This window comes from Lissotriton vulgaris, chromosome 10 (assembly GCF_964263255.1).
Source record: "Lissotriton vulgaris chromosome 10, aLisVul1.2, whole genome shotgun sequence".
NCBI lineage: Eukaryota > Metazoa > Chordata > Amphibia > Caudata > Salamandridae > Lissotriton > Lissotriton vulgaris.
This window is the reverse complement of record NC_141698.1, coordinates 31,770,324-31,793,408: the sequence shown is the minus strand read 5'-3', so window position 1 is coordinate 31,793,408 and position 23,085 is coordinate 31,770,324. Positions and strand designations below refer to the sequence as shown.

At 44.2% G+C, this 23,085-nt stretch overlaps 1 protein-coding gene across 1 annotated transcript in view; it reads right to left on the bottom strand.

The window, feature by feature from the left end:
• Window positions 1–23,085, bottom strand: part of WAS (WASP actin nucleation promoting factor) — a 113,913-nt gene that overhangs the window by 5,225 nt on the left and 85,603 nt on the right. The window contains exons 8-10 of the mRNA XM_086940345.1: window positions 21,280–21,322; window positions 19,118–19,271; window positions 10,517–10,986 (exon numbers count right to left, since the gene is read on the bottom strand). Coding sequence (XP_086796471.1) covers window positions 10,517–10,986; window positions 19,118–19,271; window positions 21,280–21,322 — 667 coding nt within the window. The remainder of the gene's footprint in view (window positions 1–10,516; window positions 10,987–19,117; window positions 19,272–21,279; window positions 21,323–23,085) is intronic.

Below are 23,085 nucleotides of genomic sequence, written 5' to 3'. Positions count from 1 at the left end.
TATATTTAAATGCACTTTTTCCAGTGATCCTTCGTTTATGACACAGATACAAAGACCATCTGTAAGGCCCTCAACCTTGAACTTGTATGGTATATCAAAAGCGTTGCTTTATTTTCCACCTTCAAGGGCCACAATGGGTTTACACTTTGTCTCCATAAAAGTTTATTTAATCCAGTTTGAGTCCACAAGGAGACTCAATTATATACTTAGGGGCAGATGTATCAAACATTTTTGAGTTTGCAAAAGGGCAGATTCTCAAAATCTGCCCGTTTGTGAATGCAAAAATAGCTTTTCCAATGCAGCAAACCTAATTTTGCGATTCGCAAAATGGGTTTGCGATTCGGTATTGGGAAGGGGCATGTTTAGGGTGTCCCTTCCTAATACCGAATCGCATTGGTATGTATGAATGTTTTGTGACCGCAATTGCGATTGCAAAACATTCGCATTTTACCACCTACTTCAAGTAGGTGGTAACCCATTCGCAAATGGAAGGTGTCCCCAAGGGACCCCTTCCCCTTTGTGAATGTTTGTAAAACCATTTTAAGAGCAGGCAGTGGTCCCACAGACAACTGTCTGCTCTTAAAAAAAATTAAAAGAAAACTTTTCGTTTTTCGTTTTGTAAAGCATCTCGTTTTCCTTTAATGAAAATGGGCTGCTTTACAAAATAAAAAAGATTGCTTTATTGAAAAGCAATCACAGACATGGCGGTTTGCTGATCTCAGCAGGCCACCATCCCCGTGATCTTTGAGATTCCTAAGGGGGTCGCAAATTGCAACCTATCTCATTAATATTCATGAGGTAGGTCAATTGCGACCCCTTAGGAATCGCAAAAGATGTTCTATACACCTTCATACATTGCATTTTGCTATTTCTTAATTGTGAATCCTTGTGATTTGCAATTAGGGAATAGCAAAATGCGAGCTACATACATCTGGCCCTAAGTGCTGTTAGCAGCAGTTAGGTCGTCTAAACATGCCGGGAGCTCTCTATAAATGCTAAGGTTTGGATATATGAGGAAATCTTCATGCTTGAAAATGGAGATGTAGAACAAGCAACTCAGTGGCAGGGACTCTAGGGCTGCACACCTTTCAGGGCTGCTCGCCTCTGAGATGGAGGGGTCTGTGATGGATGCATAACCATTGCTGGTGCAGTGCTGTCCAAGGCAATATGTGATCCTGCCTAGCAGCAAGGAAGCATGGTGGGTCTTCTTGTATCTGACACAGGGGCTAGCCAATGGCTGGTAGACCTCAAAAAGCTGAGGCATGGTTTAGAAAAATTGGAAAAACAATAGATGAAGAACTAAGTAAAGTAGTTTAGATTCAATGCAGCTAAGCAGTGATGCTGTGCATTGAAGTCCTAAAGATCACTAAACCAGAGAAGTGTGTGTATTCATCTTCTTGGGCAACTTAAAAGACCCCGAAAGAAAAAACAACTTTTCATTGTCATCTCCACGCCGTGAGGGGAACGGCCTACGTTCCCCAGTAGCCCCTCCAGGGTCGCAGTGGGAGCCACGTCACATAAGCGCCGGCACCAGCCTTGAAAGCGCTCCCGCCCCCACGCAACGCGGGCGGCGCCGGGCGAAGCCCGGGCAAAGGGCAGGCCGTCTGTGGCCGAAGGAGGCCGGGCTGGGCTACCCCTTTAACGCCTGCAAATGGGTAAGCGGAAACAGCAGAACAATGGGGAGCAGGGGGGCAAAAAGGCAAAGGTGCCGAGGAAGTCAGAATCCATCATCTCTTATTTGACATCAGCTGTGGGGGTTCTAAGTAAGGAGATTGCCAATGCGGAGAAGGAGTTGGGATTGGATCTCCCCTCAACTGTATGTGAAGTGTCTGATATTGTGCCTGTGACCGAGGTACCATTAGATCCGGTTGTGGTGATAACTAATTCCACGAGCGTGACTGAGACTCAAAGTGGTATAGTAGAGGCTGCTGGTGAGGTTTTCACTGACAGTCAGTCCCCTGGGGGAGAACGATTTGGATTAACAGCACAACGTAACTTGGGGAAACGAATAGGAATCAAGAAGTGCATAAAGTGGCCAAAACAAGTAGCTGTTTTACAACATACTGATTGTGACATCCCAAATAAACTGGGTGATATGGTGGAGGAGATGTTTAATTCACATCTGGAGCCAGCTTTAGCTGGCATTGCCAAGGACATCATTGATACTCTAAATATTTGTATTGCAGGTCTTTTGAAAAAATGTGAATTAATTGACTCATTTATAAAGGAGTATAGAGGTCAGCAAGAGCTGGGTAGACAGGCCCAGCAAGATCATATTGTCAAATCTGGGCATAAGGAGGGTCATTCTTGTATTACTAGCTCAACTCTAAACCAGGATCAACTTACTAAAACATCTAATAATGTGATTTTGGGTGCCATTGGTAATACTTCACAACACGATATTGGGAGTTTTATTCCCTGTAACGTCCAAAGGGTGGGCAGCAACAACATAGATGGAGAGAAAATCGTCAGGTATCCTAGTACTAGCAAAAGGCTAGTAAATCCTTGTGGCATTACTCTTGGTCTTCCCCCAGAAGCTGCTCCTTTGGTGGCTGTTCTTACAGGAGTACCCCCATTAGGTGATGGAGTGGTTGAATCTACCCAAGAACTCCTACGGCTGCAGGATGACATGACCACAGTCCTTAATCTGGTTGTGCCGCCCGGTTATTCCGTGCATACTATAAACAGGCCAACGAGGGGAGGGGGTATTGCAGTGATTGTCAATTCTCGCTACCCTTGCCTTTTCACTAATGTTGATATCGAAGGATGCGAATGTGTCCGCTTTAGCATTTTTCTTAACCCTCATCTGACCCTCTCTGGGGTCCTGGTGTATAGGCCCCCTGGGCAAGCCAGCAGTTTCATAAATGCATTTTTGGAAGCAGTGGTTACACTGGCTGTAGGAACCGCAATTTTTAGCATTCTCAGAGACTTGAATCTTCACTTTGATCTTACCTTAGACAAAAATATAGGCAGCCTGCTAGCAGATCTAGCAGCATTTCAACTACACCAGTTAGTTGCAAGCCCCACCCACTGCGGGGGACATCTATTAGATCCCATCTTTTCTAATATGGAAGCTGTGGTAGTAGCTGCCCCTATTCCGGTCCCTTGGTCCGATAATATGCTGGTCGGCATGTCCCTACCTTTAAAAGATTCATCAGATATGGTTACCAGTCAACCAGTATACATGCGCCCCTGGCCGAAATTGCGATTAGACGATTTTTACGCCCTGCTCCGAACAGTCCCCCTTGAACCTTTTGATAATGCAGAGTTAGGGTATGAGATGTTTTGCACCTGGTTAACCCGTGCTCTGGATTCTTTGATCCCGGCCAGCTGGATCAAAGGCCGCTCCCAAGAATCTAGCCCATGGTATAATGAGTCTCTAACGACTCTGAGGAAAATCTGCAAAAAAAATCGAACGGAAATGGAGAAAAGTGTACGATCCAAAAATAAAAGTGCGTTATATTGCAGCACAAACAAATTATCACAGAGCAATTTGCAGGACACGGGCCGCTTACTATGCCAAGGAGATCAGGCTCAGCCCGAATCTTTCAAACTGTATTTTTAAAATCCTTAAGGATCTCAGCGCCATCTAACATGGGCTTCGATTGGAATTCCATAGAGCATATTATCAAGCCCATTATCGCCGCTTTATCAGCAGTTTCCTGCCGATAAAAGCGGCGATAATGTATCGCCCGTCCTTGATAATATTGCCCTGAGAGTGTTAAAGCAGCCCCACAATCATTTTTTAAACTTTCAAAACAACAGGATACAGACATAGCTCTAACTAATTATTTTACCCCATTGACAAACTTGGAGGATAGTGATTGACTAGAAGATACTGCCCAGCACACAGTGGAGAGACTTATGGAGGCAAATCTAGCTACTTCCTGCAAAATTCTAAGTTGGAATGTTGCAGGAATTAGTCCTAAGAGAAATGATGACATCTGGTTGGACTTTATAAAACAATATGGCATTATTGCCATGCAGGAAACATGGGATACAACTAAGAACTTCTGCCTGGATGGCTATATAGGTTTTGTTGTTCCTGCAATTTTAAGGACAGTTGGTAGATCGAAAGGAGGTTTAATCCTCCTTTTTTCTTTAAAACTGAATGGTTCCTTAAAGATGTTGGAGTCGGGCTCTAGTAATTTTTTAATAGTTGAGCGGGCTATGCCCAATTTGTCTAAAATATTATTCATCAATTTTTATAATACCAGAGAGAGTGAGTATTAATCAACATTTGGTCTCCCTGGATTGTTTTTTTATCAGAATATAGAATAAAACAAAACACTGCATTCGATATTATCCTTATGGGTGATTTTAATATTCACCCACGTAGTTTGGACTGTTATATAGATGATCACCAGGGGCCTCCCTGTTCTGTGGTTCCACATTTTGAACATGGTAGACAGGGAGAGGCTCTGGAGGATCTTCTAGCTAACATGAATCTTTTTGAGTCAGGCTTTAGTGATGGTGAGGAGAGGGTCCCTACATTTAAAGGAAATGGCACAGGTACTGTCTTGATTATATGTTTTTGTCTTCCTGTGTTTTATCTAGGGTTGTGTCTTATAAAGTTGTGTTTTCTGTGTTTAGTGACGATAATCCGGTGACTCTGGAGGAGGAATCAGGAGTAGCTTTGGGTTTCAGGGATAGTGTGTTTTTGGCTGTAAGTCACCTGACTACAATAGACCAGGGGAGGAGGCTCAAGTGGTCTAAGGTGGTTCCTGAAACATTTTTTGAGGATTTTTTCTCTAAGGCTGATGTGAACTTAGCCATATGCTTAGATAGTTCTGCTCCTAGCTCGGAGATAATTGGTGCTTATGTTGCCATATGTAGCCAGATTGCACATGATTTAAAGGTTAAAACTAAATTAAGACCTTATCAGGAAGAAAGTTGGTTTGACAGAAGCTGTTCCAAGGCTCATGGTGTTCTCCTTCAAGCCCTGAAGGAAAGACCAAGAAACAGGGAATCCGTTGCTAGTTTGAGGAAAACATACAAATTGGCTATTGCCCAACGCAAACAAGAAATTAAAGATGAAGCGTGGAACAATCTTTTATCAATTGAAGTCTTACGGGACAGTGGTACATTTTGATCAGCTATTAACCATCCCTTTTTTTCGGGGCAAGAGAACATATTCCTGGATTGTATCATTCCAGATGATCAAAGGCTATTACATTTTAGGGAGATCTATGGCAGTCAGGGCCTGGGGTCTCTGGTAGGTGATAATATTTCTACACAGCCTTTGCCACCCATAACTTTTGAAGTGGCTGAAGTAGAAAGAGCAATCCTGGCTATGTCAAAAAATAAAGCACTGGGCCCGGATGGGGTCCCGGCGGATTTTTACGGGAATATACCTGAATTCTGAGCTAAGATCTTAACCAATGTTTATAATGCCTCAGGCTCTAATCGGTTTCCTGCCTCCTGGGCTACATCCATCATCATCCCGGTTTTTAGAAGGGGGCAGAGAGGGGACCCTTCATGCTACAGACCAATCTCTTTGATAGGCTCATCAGTAAAAATCTTGAGCAGGGTCATCTTGTATAAACTCAGGGATTGGTTAGATAGCAGGGGGGTCCTCTCTAATCTCCAATATGGTTTTAGGAAAAAGAGAAGCACCCTTGATCAGTGCCTGAATCTACAGATTTTGATAAGTAAATACACAGTGGCTAAGGAAGGGTCCCTTTATATGGGTTTTATGGACCTTTCCTCAGCTTTTGACTTGGTTAATAGGGCAAAACTGTGGTCAATTTTATTAGACTTAGGCATTGATCCACCTTTGGTTAATTTTCTAGAAGTTTTACACCGGGGTCTTTTAGCGTCAGTCAGGGTTACACAGGATGGTAGATGTGCTAGTTACTTTAGTTCAGAGAGGGGTGTCAGGCAAGGGTGTATCCTGGCCCCCTCATTTTTACTTTATATAATAATGCTCTGGAGAAATCCTTAGGAGGGGTCTCCCTGGATGTTCCACGTATAGGAGACTCGGTAATTCCGGTTCTCCTATACGCGGATGACGCTGTTCTGTTGGCCCGTACTGGCCTTTGTCTCCAAAGGCTGCTGGGCTCCTTTGGGGATTTTATGTTGTCGTGGATTTGAAAGTAAATATCAAGAAGTCACATGTCATGGTGGTTGGGAAACATTGTAGAAAACTGAAGTCAAAATCTTTTTTTTTGTAATGGAGCTGAGGTCACGAAGGTGCCCGTTTTTACATATTTAGGGGTCCTCTTTGATGAAAGAGGCACCTGGGGTCCCCAACAGAAGCTCAAAAGTAATGCTGTAGCCAGGTCTACCCCAGCACTCATGGGTTTTGCAAAGCGGTTGGGGGCAAGACCAGTGGAGGCACTTTTGAAAATGTATAAATCTAAATGTTTGGCTATAGCCACGTATGGCTCCTCTATATGGGGCCACACATTGCAGGACAGGATCCAAGTTGTGGAAAACAAGTTTTTAAGATCTCTTCTCTCAGTACCCCAGTCTACCCCAACTTTTTCAATACATACTGAACTAGGGTTGGGATATGTTACGGATTTGTTGAAAGTTGCCCCACTGATGTGTTGGGTAAAGACCCGGCTAAACCAAGAAATTACACTGAATCATCAGATTTTAGGTGATTGTGTATCTATGGATAAAGCTAACAGGGTTCCCTGTCTTGTGTATGTAAGACTAATGTTTACAAGACTAGGGCGCCCCGAGATTTACACGTCACCGGATTGTATTAAAAAGGAGGATGTGAGCTGGACAAAGACTAGTTTTCTAAATATGTTAGCAATGGAACGTGAGGAGCAGGAGCTAAAGAAACCTTTTGTAAAGGCTAAGTATGTGTTATTAACTACTCCCTCACTTGAGCCGTATTTAAAAATTGTAACTAGAAGTTTTCATCGCCAGCTTCTGATTAGATTTCGATTCAATTTAATTCATTTAATTTTAGTTTTTTTTCCTACCTGGGGTAAACCTAAAAACTCTAATCCATGTCATTGTGATAATTTTTCAACCCAGGACACTCTGCACTTTATTATGTTTTGTGAGTTCTACTCTAACATTCGGAAAACATTTTTAATACCAATATTAAGAGAGGCGGGTTTTCTACAAGTTAGGCCTGCTCTCACTTATTTACAGATGTTAAGTAGCACTCGCGACATCTTTTGTGTTGGCAATTTTTTGGTGGCTGCTGTTTGGAGCAAAAATAAAAGATTAGCCATCCTTAACAATCCTGTCTGATTTTATTATTTATTGAATTAAATTATGGGTACTTATTGTATACTGATTGTTATTGTTGATTTTATATATATGAAATGTTTGTAACCTTGTCTTTTATGATTTTAAATAATCGAATAAAGTGTTTTGACTGACTGGTTTACCAATTCCTTAAAGTGTGTTTGGGAAAACAGAATCTGAACACACAGAAGTAGTCTCAAGATATATTGTTGTATTTGAAGAAACCAGCTTTGATAGTTTAAATCACTGAATCTAAACTATCTTGAAGGAGCAAGGAACTAATGACCTTCTTTAGAGTTTGTTGGAAAGGTTAATCCATCATAACATAAACCCTATATAAGTTCATTATGGCATTTGTAAAATGAAGGATGGGATATCCATGACGTTGCGACAGAGTAACCCATTTGCCATGTCTTGGACATGAATGGATTATATAACGTAAAACAAAAAAAGGAATTTTAGTTATTTTGAAAAATCTCTTGAAATATACAGAATGCACAATTAGGCGCCTATTCATACTCCCGTACTACAAAATGCTATTCACTAACCTATGTGCAGAAGTCAATGTCTACGGTTCTCCTATCTTTTCTGTGCAGAGATCTCTGCCCGAATGCGAAGTCCTCTCTACACATATGCCTAGGTTTTAGTGGTAAATATAGGAGGAGCAAGGGGGTGACTGGAAAACGGGTAATACTTATGACTAAATAGGAGGTGTTTAGGCAGCAGTAAGGAGAAAGGAAGGAAGGGCCGGGGGTTGTAGAGAGGGACATGTACTCGCCTACAAAAGAGTAAGCCCATTGTTATTAACAAAAGGCACTTCTAAAGTTACCACAGCCAAATCCGTCCCAAAAAAGTCATTAATGTACTTCAGTAAGGACACGGAGTACTTCCAGCATTGTACAAGGCCAACCACTGGTACTCCAACACCCTCCCATAGAAAGTAATGATGTTTCGGATTAAATTCAGAACAATTTGTTTAACTAGTTAAAAATATAAATAATTCCCTAAATTCCTCCCTAACCCTTCTTCAACCTCTCTTAACTCCTCTTTCATCCCTGTAGTGTGTTTTTTATGGAGCCCAATATCTCTTTCCCTATGTTAGCCTGATTTCTGCACATTGTAGGCCGATTTTGCTTTGCACTCGTTACGAAGTATCACGCTTGTTTTTGTGCCACGTTGTAATGCATACAAGGTCAGCACATGGTTTAGTATTTTGTTCTTTTCCAGGGATTTAGTCTGAACAGCCTGGCCACGGTCAAACAACATTACTTCTTGTTATTTGTTTTGGTCGAACACTAGCCCCTAGACATAATAGAGAAATCCATCTGCTGCTGTGGAATGTACACGTTTTGTCATATAATTTGGGACGCGTTGTTCCGAGACACAGACAGAGCCAAAGTCCTGCAGACGAGAAGGCTGCGCCAGCTGAGATGTAGAACAACCTTCTATATGTGTTAATGTACGGGGTCCGCCACTAAAACCAGCGATCTATACTCTATAACCACTTAGCTTAAGTAGTGAGGGTGGGTTTTGGCAAATCTGTCAGATAATATGACAGGGGTTTTCACTCTATATTGTTTGTTAACCATACCTATAACATTTTAGGCATGCATATGCTCCATATTTGTGGCACACTTATTGAATAATAGAGCACGATCGTTTAAATAAATATTATAAACGGTTTTGGTGTCTCTATTTTATTATATTGTGGACAAGTATGAGTAAGAGAACGAAAGTGCATGACCTGCTACCATAATCCCTGAGAAGGTCGAGAGTGTTGTGTTCCGGGGTACCAAATCACTTGTCTCTCTGGAAACGTTAGGAGGGCAGGTGAGGCACTATGAGCTAGTCAGATTCAGGCCCATAGATACTGACATAGTATGGAGCCTGAGGCCCTTATTATGATGTCGGATGAACTATCACTGACAGGTCATCGGTGGCGGGCAGTGCAATATACAGGGCATCGGTCCAACTACTGCATTATTATGATGCAGGTAGTCGAAGTTGTCAGGGGAAAGAACGCCCCCTCCAACAGGATCTACCATCCCGTCGGGGTAGCCGTCAGACTCGTATCCCTAGAATGGAGCTGGTGCCTACGTGGGCACTGCTGTAGGGATAACCATGTCCATTTCCCACAGCCTTTTTATGGTGGGTCAGCACCATGAAAAGTCTATCATAAAGGGACTTTGGGAGCCTCAAGCATGGTCCTTGTGCCCAGTGGGCCACTGCTGAATGGCCAGTGGGGCACATGTGGTTCACCCAAACATCCATGCACTGTGTGCCTAGTACAACATGGTGCCTGGCATACGGTTCATGGATATTTGAAACATGCCTTTTTCTACTCCGGCTTCTGCTGCGCCACTTTTCTGGGCAGGGTATGCTCAGACGTGAGTCCCTTGCTCACTTTGCCACTGGATTCAAGCAAGCCGGGCTAAAGACGGCTGGAATGCCAGAAACCGGTCCTCGGAAGCTTGTTTCCGGTCCAGGGAAGAAATGGCTTGGCAGTTCGGGCTGGACTGTTCCCATGAGGCACAGGGTCAGACTGATTTGCATATAGCCATGTCTGAACTGGGGTGGCAGAGTGGGCTAAAGAACGGTGATGGATTAAACCCAGATCTTTTGACTGGGTGTGAGTGTTTGATTGATTCAAATGCTCCGTCCATCACCACCCCCTTTTGTACCACTTTTCTGGGCAGCAGCACAAGCAGTAGAAAAAGGCGGTTTCTGACCGCCTACACATCGGTCTCATCAAAATATGGCGGGTGAGGCACCGACTAATTGTCGGGAAGTCGCAACCCCACTGCAATGGCGGTTGGATGCTCATCCAAATGCCATGAGGCCTTTAGTTCATATACACTGATGTTCTAGGGTTCCAAGCATAGTTCTGTTCCTGAGCACAATCCTTTCAACAACCCCTCCCATGTAGTCGTTTTTTTCAAACCTCCTACCGGTCCCGCTCACATTTACTACTAAGCAGCAAAGTTACAAGTAAGGATCTCCCCTTTGAAAAGATTGGAGAGGTGGTCGATGGAGGTAAAGAGTTATACTCATAGGTTTGTGAATTGCATTTCGTAGTAATAAGTTATACTAATGTAGCACTAACTTATGTACTACAAAATGCAGTTTGAGAACGTGGCCCTAATTTTTCATCTTTCCATTGGATATCCACTGTCACTCAGAGGTTAGCCCATATTTTGCAACTGTGTGTGGTTGACTGTGTATCGAGAGACGTGCAGAAATATACATTGCTCCCGGACCATGAAGGTAGTTTTCTCTGACATGTACGCAGCAGGACTAAACTCACCTTGTTGAGTTGGATCCCTTGTCTGATTTGGTCCAGGAGAGCTCCACGGCTCTTGGGAGGAGGCGTTGGCTGAGGCCCAGAAGGGCTAGATCCCCCTGGAGGAGGTGGGGGTGCTCCCCCCGATGGAGGCAAAGGTGGCACACCACCACCAAAGGATGGTAGGGGAGGTGGAGGTGGTGGGGGAGGCCCGCCTCCCCCAGGAGGAGGTGGGGGAGGAAGCCCGGCACGAGAGATGGGCGGTGGAGGTGGGGGTGTACTCCGTGTAGGATGCGCTGCAGGGTTTCGCTGAGGAGGTGAGGGACATGCACCTCTGCTGGGGGTAGGTGGAAGACTGCCATGGGCTCCTGGAACAGGTGGAAGGGGCCCTGACCTTCCCCGACCAGGAGATGGAATAGATGGTGGTGGCCCAGAGGGCGGTGGAGGGTGCGCAGCACCTGAGCGGGAGGGTGGCGGTGGAGGAGGAGCTGGTCCTGTGGAGAAGCAAAAATAAATGTTAATTGCAAAAAATATTTTTTCATGCTATCCTTCATTACGGTAAATCCACTTCCCCATCTGTGCACGCCCTGGTTCCTGAGTTGACGTATCAAGATCGCGGGGACTCGAGGGAATTGGAGTTGCACTGCGATGCCCCAGAAGGGTCTTTTATTGATAATTCTAACCTTCACTTACGTAGTGCTGGAACATCAAGTGGATTTCCATATGGGGATGTGGAGAAAGGTGTCCAAGTCCAGAATGAGCTGTTTGTGTATTTAACGTATAACTTATGCAGATATCCTGAAAATCTAGCATGCATCTGTGCTTACTCTGACAAACCCTATGCTAGATCAACGGAACACAGCCAGATCTGCTTCTGAACTGACTAGACCAGGGCAATTATTTTAAATGTGCCTTACAGAAACTGATCATGGGGTTTGGCCTTGCTTCCCTGATGATCAGAGGCCCTCTCTTCCTCCGAAGGAGACTGTGTATCCATCTTTAGAGGTGGCCAGTGCTCTGGACCGGATATAAGGGAACTGACTCAGTTTCAGAGTAAAACTTGGCAGGATATCTTTGAGCCAGGAATGATTTCAAGTTAACATGGAGTCACCAGGACCTCCAGGAGATAGTTGTTGTTTTTGTGAGACAAGGAGAGGACTCAGAGACAGATCTGTGAGCATGGAAGAGTTATGCCTAAGTATCCCTGAAGATCTTAATTTGGGCTTAGAGACTTGGTTAGAAGCTTTACCCTCTTTTATGTATCTTTGTGCACATGTGCACACACACACACACGCACACATGTACCCACACACACACATACAGACACACATACATGGCCCCCCTCTGTTTAGAATTGGGTGATAATGGAAAATACTCTGGTTTTTGGAGCTGTGCACAATCTGGACAAGAACCAAAGTTGGAATCTCAACACCCACTGGAACCTCCTGATGGAAATTAGGAACAAAGCAAAGATTGAGCATTTCATCCAGAAATCTGAGATGTTTCTGTTATCACTCAACTCTAAATCTAGGTTGTACCTCCAGAATATGAAGTTTTAATTGTCAAACTATAAGATTATTGTACAATAAATACCAATGACAAAAATATGGACAAAATAAGAATGTATTAATAGGTACAGGCTTACTATACTTCACTCCACAAAGATGTACTTTGACGGTGTACATACAGGGCTAACTTTGAGCCTGTGGCTGCAGGTAGGGCCCAACTGCACTCATTCTTGCAGACCGACAATTATTTGTAATCTTCAGACTTTGATCCAGAACAAGAGAGAAAAAAGGGCAGAAGAGAGGGAAAAAGAGGAAGAGAATTACAGAAAGCCAGTGGAAAAGGGAGAAAGCAGAGATTAAAAGTGACCTGCAAGAGTGAAATAAAGGGGCCGGAAGTGTAGGGTGGGGGACAAAAGAGGTGTGAGGGGAAATCAAGACTAGTCAGCCTTGCTATGCGCCAATCGCCACATTCTGCAGCGCTGGCCAAAGCTTTCGAGGAAAACCTTGGACAGCAGCACTTATTATTTTATGCATTAACCCCTTCGACGCTAATGACAAAGCCAGCTCGTCATGGGCGTTACCTGCGCTGCGCGGATGACGAGCTGGCTTTGTCACGTTACGCGGCATTTTTAAAAATGCCGCGCACAGCGGGAAAAGCCGCCGCAGCGATGCGGTTAAGCACTCTATACCTATCATCAACGTGCATAGCTGTGATGTTAAGTATAATAAATCTATACTTACCAATACATACTTATCTCCATGATATTTTGGTTGTTAATATTTGTGCTGCAATATTCTTGTAGCATGATATTTTTGTAGTCAATATTTTGACACAAAGCCCCTCCAATCTGTTAGAATTAATGAGCAGGAGTTTGCTGGAGGAAAGCATGTGTTCTGCTTTGTTGTCGAGGCCACAAAACAAGAGACACCATAATCTAGACTAGGACATTTCTTGAACCGAGAAAGACAGGAGAAAGAGTCACAAGAGTGGACAGAGGGATCACAGGACTGAGGTCAGACAGGCTCGGCCTAAAGATACTCACTCTACAGGGTCATTCAGCTTGGGCTAAACTAACTTTCGTCAGGCATGATTTAGATCTCGGCGGAGGGGTTACCCCGTCACAACGGTGATGCATATCCCGCCTGCCGAAATATAAATCCCATTATATCCTACGGAATTTATATTTCACCGAAACGGGTTACCCACCACCACAGGTATTTCAAAACAGTCCATAGGTGGCTGTGAAACTTGCCACCTTCCTCCACTTACTAAAGAAAGCATCTCTGAATCCTACGAACCATGCACCCACCCAACTACAGACAAATGTCAGAGTTGGTTCGAATGAGCAGACACATTGAGAGAACTGTGACCAGGGAGTTCCAGAAGGTGATCGGAATCAGTCAGCATCTCCACCTTTCTTAGGCACTGATCATCCATGTTGTCTGGCCCAGTCTGCTGTCCAGGACTCTGCTTGCTCAATCACTTACGTCTGCGTGGTTGCTTACAGTATTCCGGTGGAGAATCTAAGCTCGGTGGTGAGTGGCGAGGACTATGCCTTCTACGTAAACACACGGCCCACAGGGGAAACAACCATTACAACGCAGTCATTACAACGCACTACCTTTACAACACAGTCATTACAACGCAACATCCTTTACATCGCATGCCATTACAACACATGTCACTACAATGCATGCCATAACAACACATGCCACTACAACGCTTGCCATTACAATGCATTATAAGGTAAGTAATGGGAAACAGTCATTTTTACCCCTACACTATCCAACACTTCCCCTACTGTTGCACTCACTGGAGTGGGAATAGTAATTTATACCCCTACACTATCCAACACTTACAATGCTGTTGCCCAAAAAGTATTATGTGTTGTAATGGTATACATTGTAAAGGAATGCGTTGTAAGTCTAGTTTCTAAAAATGCGTTGTGATGGCATGCGTTGTAAAATCATGCTTTGTAATGGATGTGCACTGCATCCCCAAATGCGATGCAGTGCGCGCAACACAATTCGTTTTATTTATTTAAATGTTTACTTACATGTAAAACTCCGTAATCCATACATTACTACCCCCCATCCTGCCCCTCCCCCTCCCCACGTCACCGCCCTGCAGGTACTCCCACTGCTTGAGCTGGGCACGTCACAACCTCGCCCACTGATTGATTCTCCCGCACAGGCGGGGAATCAGCCGCGCATGGGCGGGCCGCGGCCGTTATGACGAGCCCAGCTCGTCATGAGCACATCTCCACTGTGCCTCATGACGGGCTGGCCTCGTCATAAGCATGGAAGGGGTTAAAGCAGATGCAAGAGTGGAAGCTAGGACAGGGACCAAGAAGAGCACTCTGTATGCTTGAGTCCAATGATATGTATATGGACCAATAGGTTGTGTCAACGAAGTATGATCTCTATGTTACATTGTAAGCATACAAAATAACACAGAATCAATAATGTTGCATGTAAGCTATGTGCTTTTTAAAAAAATATATTTTTTATTGACAAACTGATGAGGAAAACATACCAGTACATATACAATAAAGAAAGCCAAAGTTTACAAAATAAATATAAATGGTTCCCAAAACATATTTCAAATTCCACTTAGTACACATAAAAAGAGTTTCGCTTGAGAGCTCAGAAAAAACAAACCATAGTTCATATTATTCATGCTAGAAGCGGAACAGCAAGAATGCTGCGGCCGACTAATGGCCCACTACAACAAGACTTCCTAATAATGTTAAATTTCCAGTTTAGATTTTTAGATAAAGTTACCCCAGATATTTCCAAATTTTCTTAGTGACCGAACCCCTCTGAGTTTTTCAAAGGCTAGCTCCATAGAGTGAATTTAATTTACTAATGACCACCAATCCGAAATGTTAGGGGGTTTGGGAGAAATCCAGGCTCTAGCTAATATTAATTTTGCCCAGGAAAAAACAATCGTAACCAGTGCAGGCCGGGACAGAGAAACAGGGTGTATATCAAGTAGTACTGTTAAAGCAGTAATAGAAGGTAGATGAATCTCCTTAATTTCCAAAACTTTATGTAGTTCCGCCCAGAATTCCCTTAAGGCTGGGCAAGAAAACAACATGTGTTCCAAATCTACTGCAACAGCTTGACACTTAGGACATTTAGGGGCCGATTATAATGGCGGACGCACCTGAGTCCGTCCGCCACCATAGAGTAGGAGGGAACCTCCACATTGCCTGCGGAGTTCCCTCCTGTGCAATTAGGATGTGACCGCCACCCTGGCGGTCACATTCTCAATCTTTAACATTGCGGCGGGTGCAGCTTGAAGCTGCACCCGCCGCAATGTTAAAAATGCATGCACGGCATGTGCGTGCACAAAGCAGCAGGCACCGCGCGGTGCCTGCCGCTTTGTCCACACAAATGCAGGGGGGTACCATAGGTACCCCCCATGTGCACCCCCCACCCCCCTTCACCCAAGGGGCCCGCAACGGGCCCCCGAAGTGAAGCTCCGTATGCTTTTCCATGGCGGAAAAGCCGCCGTGGAAAAGCATACTTTGTACTCCATCCTAATATGGATGGCGGTGTCTGATAGACACCGCCAGCCATGTTAATGCTTTTCCGCTGTGGTCGCCTTCCGACCGCGGCGGAAAAGCGGAGGACAGATTGTGAGACCCACCAGCCATCCTAATTTGGCGGTGGGTCTTTCAAGCCTCTGCAGCGGATTTCCCGCATCCTCTGGGCCGGCGGTGGCTTCCGCCGGCCCGGAGGACGCGGGAAATCCGCCATCGTAATGACCCCATTAGTACGGTCACTATAAGTATTGTTAAGGGACCACTTAGAAATCCTTTCCGGTGTATAATACAACATGCAGGTAGTTCTAAACTGTTGCAGCCTTAAACTTGATGATCGCACGGAATTATTAATGTTAGAGAAAGAACTAGCTATCTGCTTAGATGTTATATTTAAACCCATTTTACTACTCCATTTCTCCGCTAGTTTTAAACAGTCATCAGTTTTAAAAGCACTAAGACACCTGTAAGCTTCGTTTATAGTCGACTTGTTTTTGGATGCATATAGACAATTCCAAATATCACAATCTAAGATTTCATAGATTTTGTTTTTCCATATCAAAAAATCATGTAGCTGTAGATATTTAAATCTCATTGTTATCGGCAAGTCGTACAATATTTTCAGTGTATGAAAATCTAAGAACCCTAGCACGCCGTATAAGTCCCCCAAGACATTGATACCCTGAGCAGACCATCTAAGGGCCATACCATCATTGAAAATCCCAGGAAGACCCGGATTACCCCATAGCTGTAGTTTCGGGTGGTAAAAAGTAGTCCTACAGAATGCTAATATATTGAACCAAATCCTGATTACATCCCTGGCAGTCTTAAATTTCATCCTCTTAAAATAGTTGGGGTCATTGACTCAGAACAAAAACATATTTGAATCAGATTTTAGCATAAATAAATGAAAAAAGAATGGGTCTTCACTGTTGAGTAAAGACCGAAGACGCCTAACAAACGAGGCCCAGAAATATAGCTTAACGTCGGGAAAGTTGAGGCCACCCTTATCCAGACTGTTTTTTAAAAGTGCCAACGATCTTCAAGCTTTTCTGAATCCCCAGATAAAGCTGCTGAAGACTCCATCTAATTGCTTAAAAAAAAAATTATTCAGTGCTAATGGGATTGAACGAAAAAGATAAAGAAATTTAGGTAAAACCTTCATTTTAATTAGGTTGATTCTGCCAATTAGGTTCAAGGGGAGTCTGTGCCATTTTTTTAGTAGCAAAGTAGATTTAATTAGCTCATTATAGTTAATATGGTTGATTTAGAAGTGATTTTAACGCCTAAATAAGTGGCGACTTTACAAATCTCTGGAACCACTGCCACTGGTACATAATTAGCTATAATTTGTGTTTTGTTTATATTAAGCTTATAGCCGGAAACTTTTCCAAACTTACAAGCCTCTGTGGTAATCCCCTGTAGTGCCTCTATAACATCGGGAGAATAAATAGCAATATCATCGGCGTATGCCGTAATTTTCAGGACCTGTGAGCCGGACCTAAAAGGTGCAATTCACGGTTGTGCCTGAAGAGCGTGTAGAAATGGCTCCAGAGAAAGGGCAAATAATAGAGGTGATAGGGGGCAGCCTTGACGGGTGCCCCGTAGGATGGAAAAAATGTTAAAGCACATGTAAACTATGTGCTTTATCCAGTCTGTTATCGTAATTGTTTACTTTTGGTAATAAAAACAATTTTTAAAAAAATGTATTCGCCCTCGATACCTTGTTGCCTCCATCCATTCAACACAGGCCGGCTGGAACAAGACCAAGCTGCACCACAAGCAACTAGAATGGAGGTGGCACTAGTTTAACATATCCTCGCCAGCTCCCATAGCAGCAAAAAAAAAATCATGAACGTCCCCGCACCCATAGCAACAACCAGAAGCATGACTCCCACTCAGACATTTTTTGTAGCAAAATCACAGCAATATACAACAACTTCTACCCGCCACCGGACCCTAGACACCTGGCAAATAGCCTTCTGATAACGGAGAAAGAAAACATACTTGTCACATGAAACACCATCAGCACAGAACAAACCACAACAATAGTGAAGAGGATCCACTCAGGGCACACTGCAGACCCCTGCCCCACCACATCTTTAACAAAACAAGGCTTCACCCCAATCAGTGAAGCCCTCCCACCCCCACCCCCACCCCTGGCACCTCCATCAACACATCCACCTAGCCAGACCCATCCACAGCACCAAGACAGTCCTCATTGCTGCAACAGACGACGTCCGTATGACTATGGGCAAAGGAAAAAATGTGGCCTTCATCCTTACCGACTTCTCAGCAGCCTTCAACACAATCTCCCACCCCATCCTGATGACAAGACCACATGAGACTGGTGTCCAAGGACCCTGCCTTCCAATGGAGCTGCATACTCCTCACCGGAAGAACCTTGTACAGTCAACATACAGCCTCAGTCTTTCGAAAGCCCTGGACCTCATTTGCGGAGTGCCTCAGGGCTCCTCTCTCAGCTGACCTTCTTCAACATCTCCATGATCCCACTGGCCGACGCCATCCAAGCACACAACACTGACATACTCACCTACACTGATGACACACAGCTGACGCTGTCCCTCTTGAACATAACACCCAGCCCAAGAAACAACTTCAAGTCCTGCATGACTCAAGTGGCCGCCTGGATGACGTCCTACTGCCTCAAGCTGAACACTGAAAAGATCAAAGTTGTTTTTTCCGGAAAAGATGCCTTGCCGTGAGACTCAGCCTGGTGGCCTACAAACCTAGGATCTACCCCGCCTCTAGCTCACAAGCACAAAACCTCAAGATCATCTTCAGCAACAAGTTTCAGAGCTACGGTAACTTGGTTTCTGAATCTGAATTTGCTATAAGGGCGGAAACGTTTGAACTCCGATGTCAGAGCTGGGCAAAGACCTAAATGTTTGCACTTGACCACGTTGAAAAATCTCTGTACTTCTCGCAACAGAGCAAAGTGCGTAACAATCAAAATAAGTTTTTTGAAGGACTAATTTCCCATTAATAATTTTAGCAAGAAAATTCTCTGGATGGAAAGTAGGCTTTCTGTGGGTTTTCTCTGGCAACATTCTTCTTTGTGCTTGTATTTTCACCCACAGAAAACTTCAGCAGTTTGCAAGAGCACTGCTGCAATATTTGTAAGTAATTATTGCTTTATTTTCTCTGCTGAGATTATCTATAGGGGTTTATGATGACGTCTGTGCTCATATTGTATCAGGGTATCAAGTATAGTCAATGTTTGGTCAGTACCTGCCGTTTAACAGAGGTATTTATTCACAATCCACATGTTTTGGCTTTATAAAGTAGGAACACATTTCTTGCTTCAGCTCTCCAGTCATGCAGATCTCAGGATGTGCAGGGAATAGTTTAGAAGAGTCAAACTTACTTACAACATCAATGTCCACCCAAGGGAAGAGTATGGTAGGGAGGGGGAGGTGGCAGCCTCTGCTTGTACCTTTCTGGATCAAAATACCACAATGAAGGCCCTTGTGTTAGGGCTGTGGTGTGGCAAGAAATGGGCTCAGCATGCATCCCAGGGCCACCCCACCTACAGGACCCCCGCTTACCACTCCTCCTCATTTCCTGCTTGACGGCCTCCATGCCGCCCTGCTGCTCGATGAAGTCGTAGATCAGCTTGGAGGTCTCAACGTCCGTCAACTGGTCCTCGCTGATGCCAGCGTGAGAGAAGAGGGCCTTCAGCTCCGGATCCAGGGCATTGACCTGGATGGGAGACAGAAGAGTGTGTTTATAGAGCCCAGTGGGGTACAAACACTCTAAACAGGTGGGTGTGAAAGGTTGGGATGTATGTAGGACACCCCCTGTCGCACCTTACCTAAAATCCAGAGCCGCTACCTGTCCCCCATTAATGAAACAGTACTTGAGTATTAATGTATTTACCTTGCATAGCACAACACTAGGTACACACCATCAGAGCACAGTACACATTGGGACTTTGACTTCACTTAGTACAGAAGAAGGGGGGATTCAACAGGGCTGTCAGGGATAAAGCATCAGGGTTGGGGGTTTATAGTGCCGAACGGGTATTGGGGCGAGGCATACAGGGAGGGTCGGGTTAGCGAACAGGTCACTGACAGCATATCAAAAACAAAAATATTGTGTGGACAGAATATCATGTCAAAAATATCGAGGACCGAAATATTGAGAAGGTAATTGCAAATAGGTAAGTATAGATTTACTATTCTTAACTCCACATCTACGTACATTGACAATATATGTATCATCAAGGTACCTGAAGTGTGAACAGGACAGGGTGCAGCGCCTAACCTGGCCTATTGATCTACAAGGTCAAAGCTCCTCCATATACCTTCCTTTTTCCATGAATGTGCTTGTCTTTGCACGTGAATCTTTTGGCAAGATTTTTTGTGACTGGTTGTGTTCACATAGGAGACTTCCTGTGATGTGGAGTTGTGTAGTACTGGAAAGTCCTGCAAATTATAAGGAAGTGCTAAATCAGGAAATTCTGCTGGAATTTATACTATGGTGACTTTAACGGGCCACCGTTTGGCTTTATATTTACTCTAGCTTTGGATAGGATGGTACTTGTGTACTGGTACCGCTGAGTTCGGAACACCAGGGTAATATTCCAATCCTCTGGAACCACGGACACCTGTGCATGATAGGCCATTTTCCACTAGCATTTTCGCTAACTGGGTCCTTCCGTTAATCGTTTTTACACTTCATCCCTATTTCGAAGCACTTTGGTGAGTCTTGAACAAGGAATAAACTACAGTATTTATAATGGAATACTGATAATTAAGTATGTAGTTCATGCCTCTCTACTGCAAGCCCATTTGCAATGTCATGGCCCTCATTTTACAACATTTCATCCCAGAAGACAAGTGGATTCTGAGCAGAAACATACTGCAAATTTCAGGGGGAGAGTCTGCTCACCCCTTTTGTATGAAGCAGGGTTCATACTGGCACATTCAATGCAGTAGCGGCCGGCACGGATCGGGAGTGATGGGGCGGGCAGGGGTGATGTAAAAAAAAAGGTTAAAAAGTACTTTGTGGCGCCCTCCCGGACATCGTCTCAGTCTCTCCCTCCTGGGGTCGAAACAGGAAGCAGCCAGGCTCCCTCCCCTAAGCTAATCACAATGTTGCAATGCAGTGTTGCGATAGGTCTGAGCGCCGTGCATCAGCTCTCAGCCAGGGATTGGGCATTTTCTCCACCCAGGCTGTAATGCAGTCTGTATGGAGGACATGCGAAGTGTACATGACTGTTTTGGATAGCCCCAGAGGGCTGGCCAAACAGTCATTGCGCACTTGGAGTGGGCAAACCGCTCCTCCCCTGCTCAGAGAGCAGAGCAGCCTCACCCGCAAAGCTGCGGAGCAGGAACAAATACAATTACATTAACCTCAAGTTATTATCATTGTATTCGTTCTTTCACTGCTTTGCAGCAGTGGGGCGATGCTCCTCCGCCTTTACAGAGGAACCGCCACTGATTAAACGTTGAAATGTCAGGCATTTTGCCAGACGGGTACCCTGATGTTGGGTGACACTAGACTTTGAGGGACGAGGCCTTGGTTAGAGATTGGGAAATTACAACGTTGGCCCATCTTGGATAAGACTGATGTTCTAGGGAATGGTCTAGGATTCAGACTTGCACTACATCCTATACTACTTTCCCTCTTATTGCTGAGTTGGTGGCCAGTGGAGGCTGAGTTCTGCATATCTCATATGAACCACCAATGTCGATCAGATACATACATCAAAACCACTGTTGGGGTCCCATCCGACGTGCTTCACGTGCCTAAGGAAGAAAGGACAGGAGAATTTAAAGAAGATTTTGGAGATGGCATGCGTTTGGCTGCAAAAGATTATGGGTAATAGACAGAGAAAGGAAGGACAAACTAACCAAATTCTTGGATTATTTCTAATCACGATGCTCACGCACAAACATGCTCCTGCCCCCTAGACCTAGTAAAAGATTCCAGACATGAAAGAAGGACTATAGATCCATTTTGTATCAGAGCCACTTGTCACAATTTGCAAGCACAGGAGTAAGGCACAATAACGCCCCTCTTCCCATCATGGCCGCTCGGTCATGGCTTGTACACAAAGGAGATCATCCACACCACACCAAGATCCCTTCTATTTGTCGCTTTTTCCCCAACGATATTTTATAGATTTTTTTTTAGATCTCTTTAGGCCTCAGTGAGGCCTGGATGTAAATAGCACCAAACAAAAACCTACACCGAATAGATAAAAAAAATCAATGGTCAATAATGATTTTCCAGTGTTAGGGAACCGATCAACCTTACCCTTATTAACAGTTAGCGACACCCCCTCTCAAATGTCCAGACCATCCACGAATTTCAAGGATCTAAGAGATTTTGGGTATCCCAAAACTGTTGTCTGGGTCTCCAAGTCTGTTCATATGTGTGAGTCATATCATGCAAACCCCATGTACGTGTCTCCATTTGCAACAGGACCATAATGTGCCTCTTTTTGAGCGTTTACCTTCAGCCACGCACTACTTCCATTTGGTGCGTCGGCATTAAGTTCTAATACTGCGCCGACGACAAGCAGATATGGCTGAACAGATCACCATATAAGGATTTCATTTCACTAAAGCACCAGCTCTAAGACCATGACATAAGGCAACAGTGGGGATCTGAATTGAATTTGGGGGCCTCTCTTTAATAAACCAGACATTGTGCCACTCATCTTCTGGTGTCATCTTGGTTCTGGCTGTTACTAGGTAGAACCCTCAGCCTTAAATATGTACACACATGAGATAGGCTTTAAGTTAAGAATTATGGTAAAAATCTATCTCTTTCTTCTACAATCTTTTAGGGCTTTTTGGTCACGACTCTTTTTGCTTTGAGAATTCAGTATCAATAATCTGAATGGTAACATACACACTTTATAAACATTTGTTTCACTTTTTTATACTGTTTACTAAAGCACGCTTTCATCCATTCATGTAATACAGTTTTTGTGATATAACAAGGGAGACACATTGCAATAAGAAATAAACTGTTTGGGGACTTCTTTGGATAGTTTGAGGGAGTATGTATGCTTGTAAGGGCATTTCAATATTGTGAACCTATCTGCCAATCTTGGCGGAATCAGGGAGCTGAATGCTGAAGGAGCGCAACAATAAAATTCATCTACATTGTCAAGGAGACTGGTAAAAAGTAAACTCCCATCATGTAGGCTGGGTGCTCATTGATAAGGTGTACCTTCAGTTTCTTTTTGGATTGGAGGTGAATCACAGCAGTTCTGGTGCTGATGGAGATGATGTCCCAGAATCTTGGTGCATGGATGGAGAAGGTCAGCCAACTCATAATTTCCTTTTTGAATTTCTTTGCTTCCAGTATAGTTATGATATAGTTCCTGGTCTGGCACTTTCCGTATGATGTGTTGATTTCTCTGAGTGTGCGTCGGGGAGTCATTTCCAGTGGCCCTGTTGAGGATCCCGATGGTGAAAAAGGCGATGCGGGTCTGGGGCGGAAGCCAATGTAGACTTAGGGTGATGGAACTTCTTCAGGACCTTAGTGAGGCATTTCA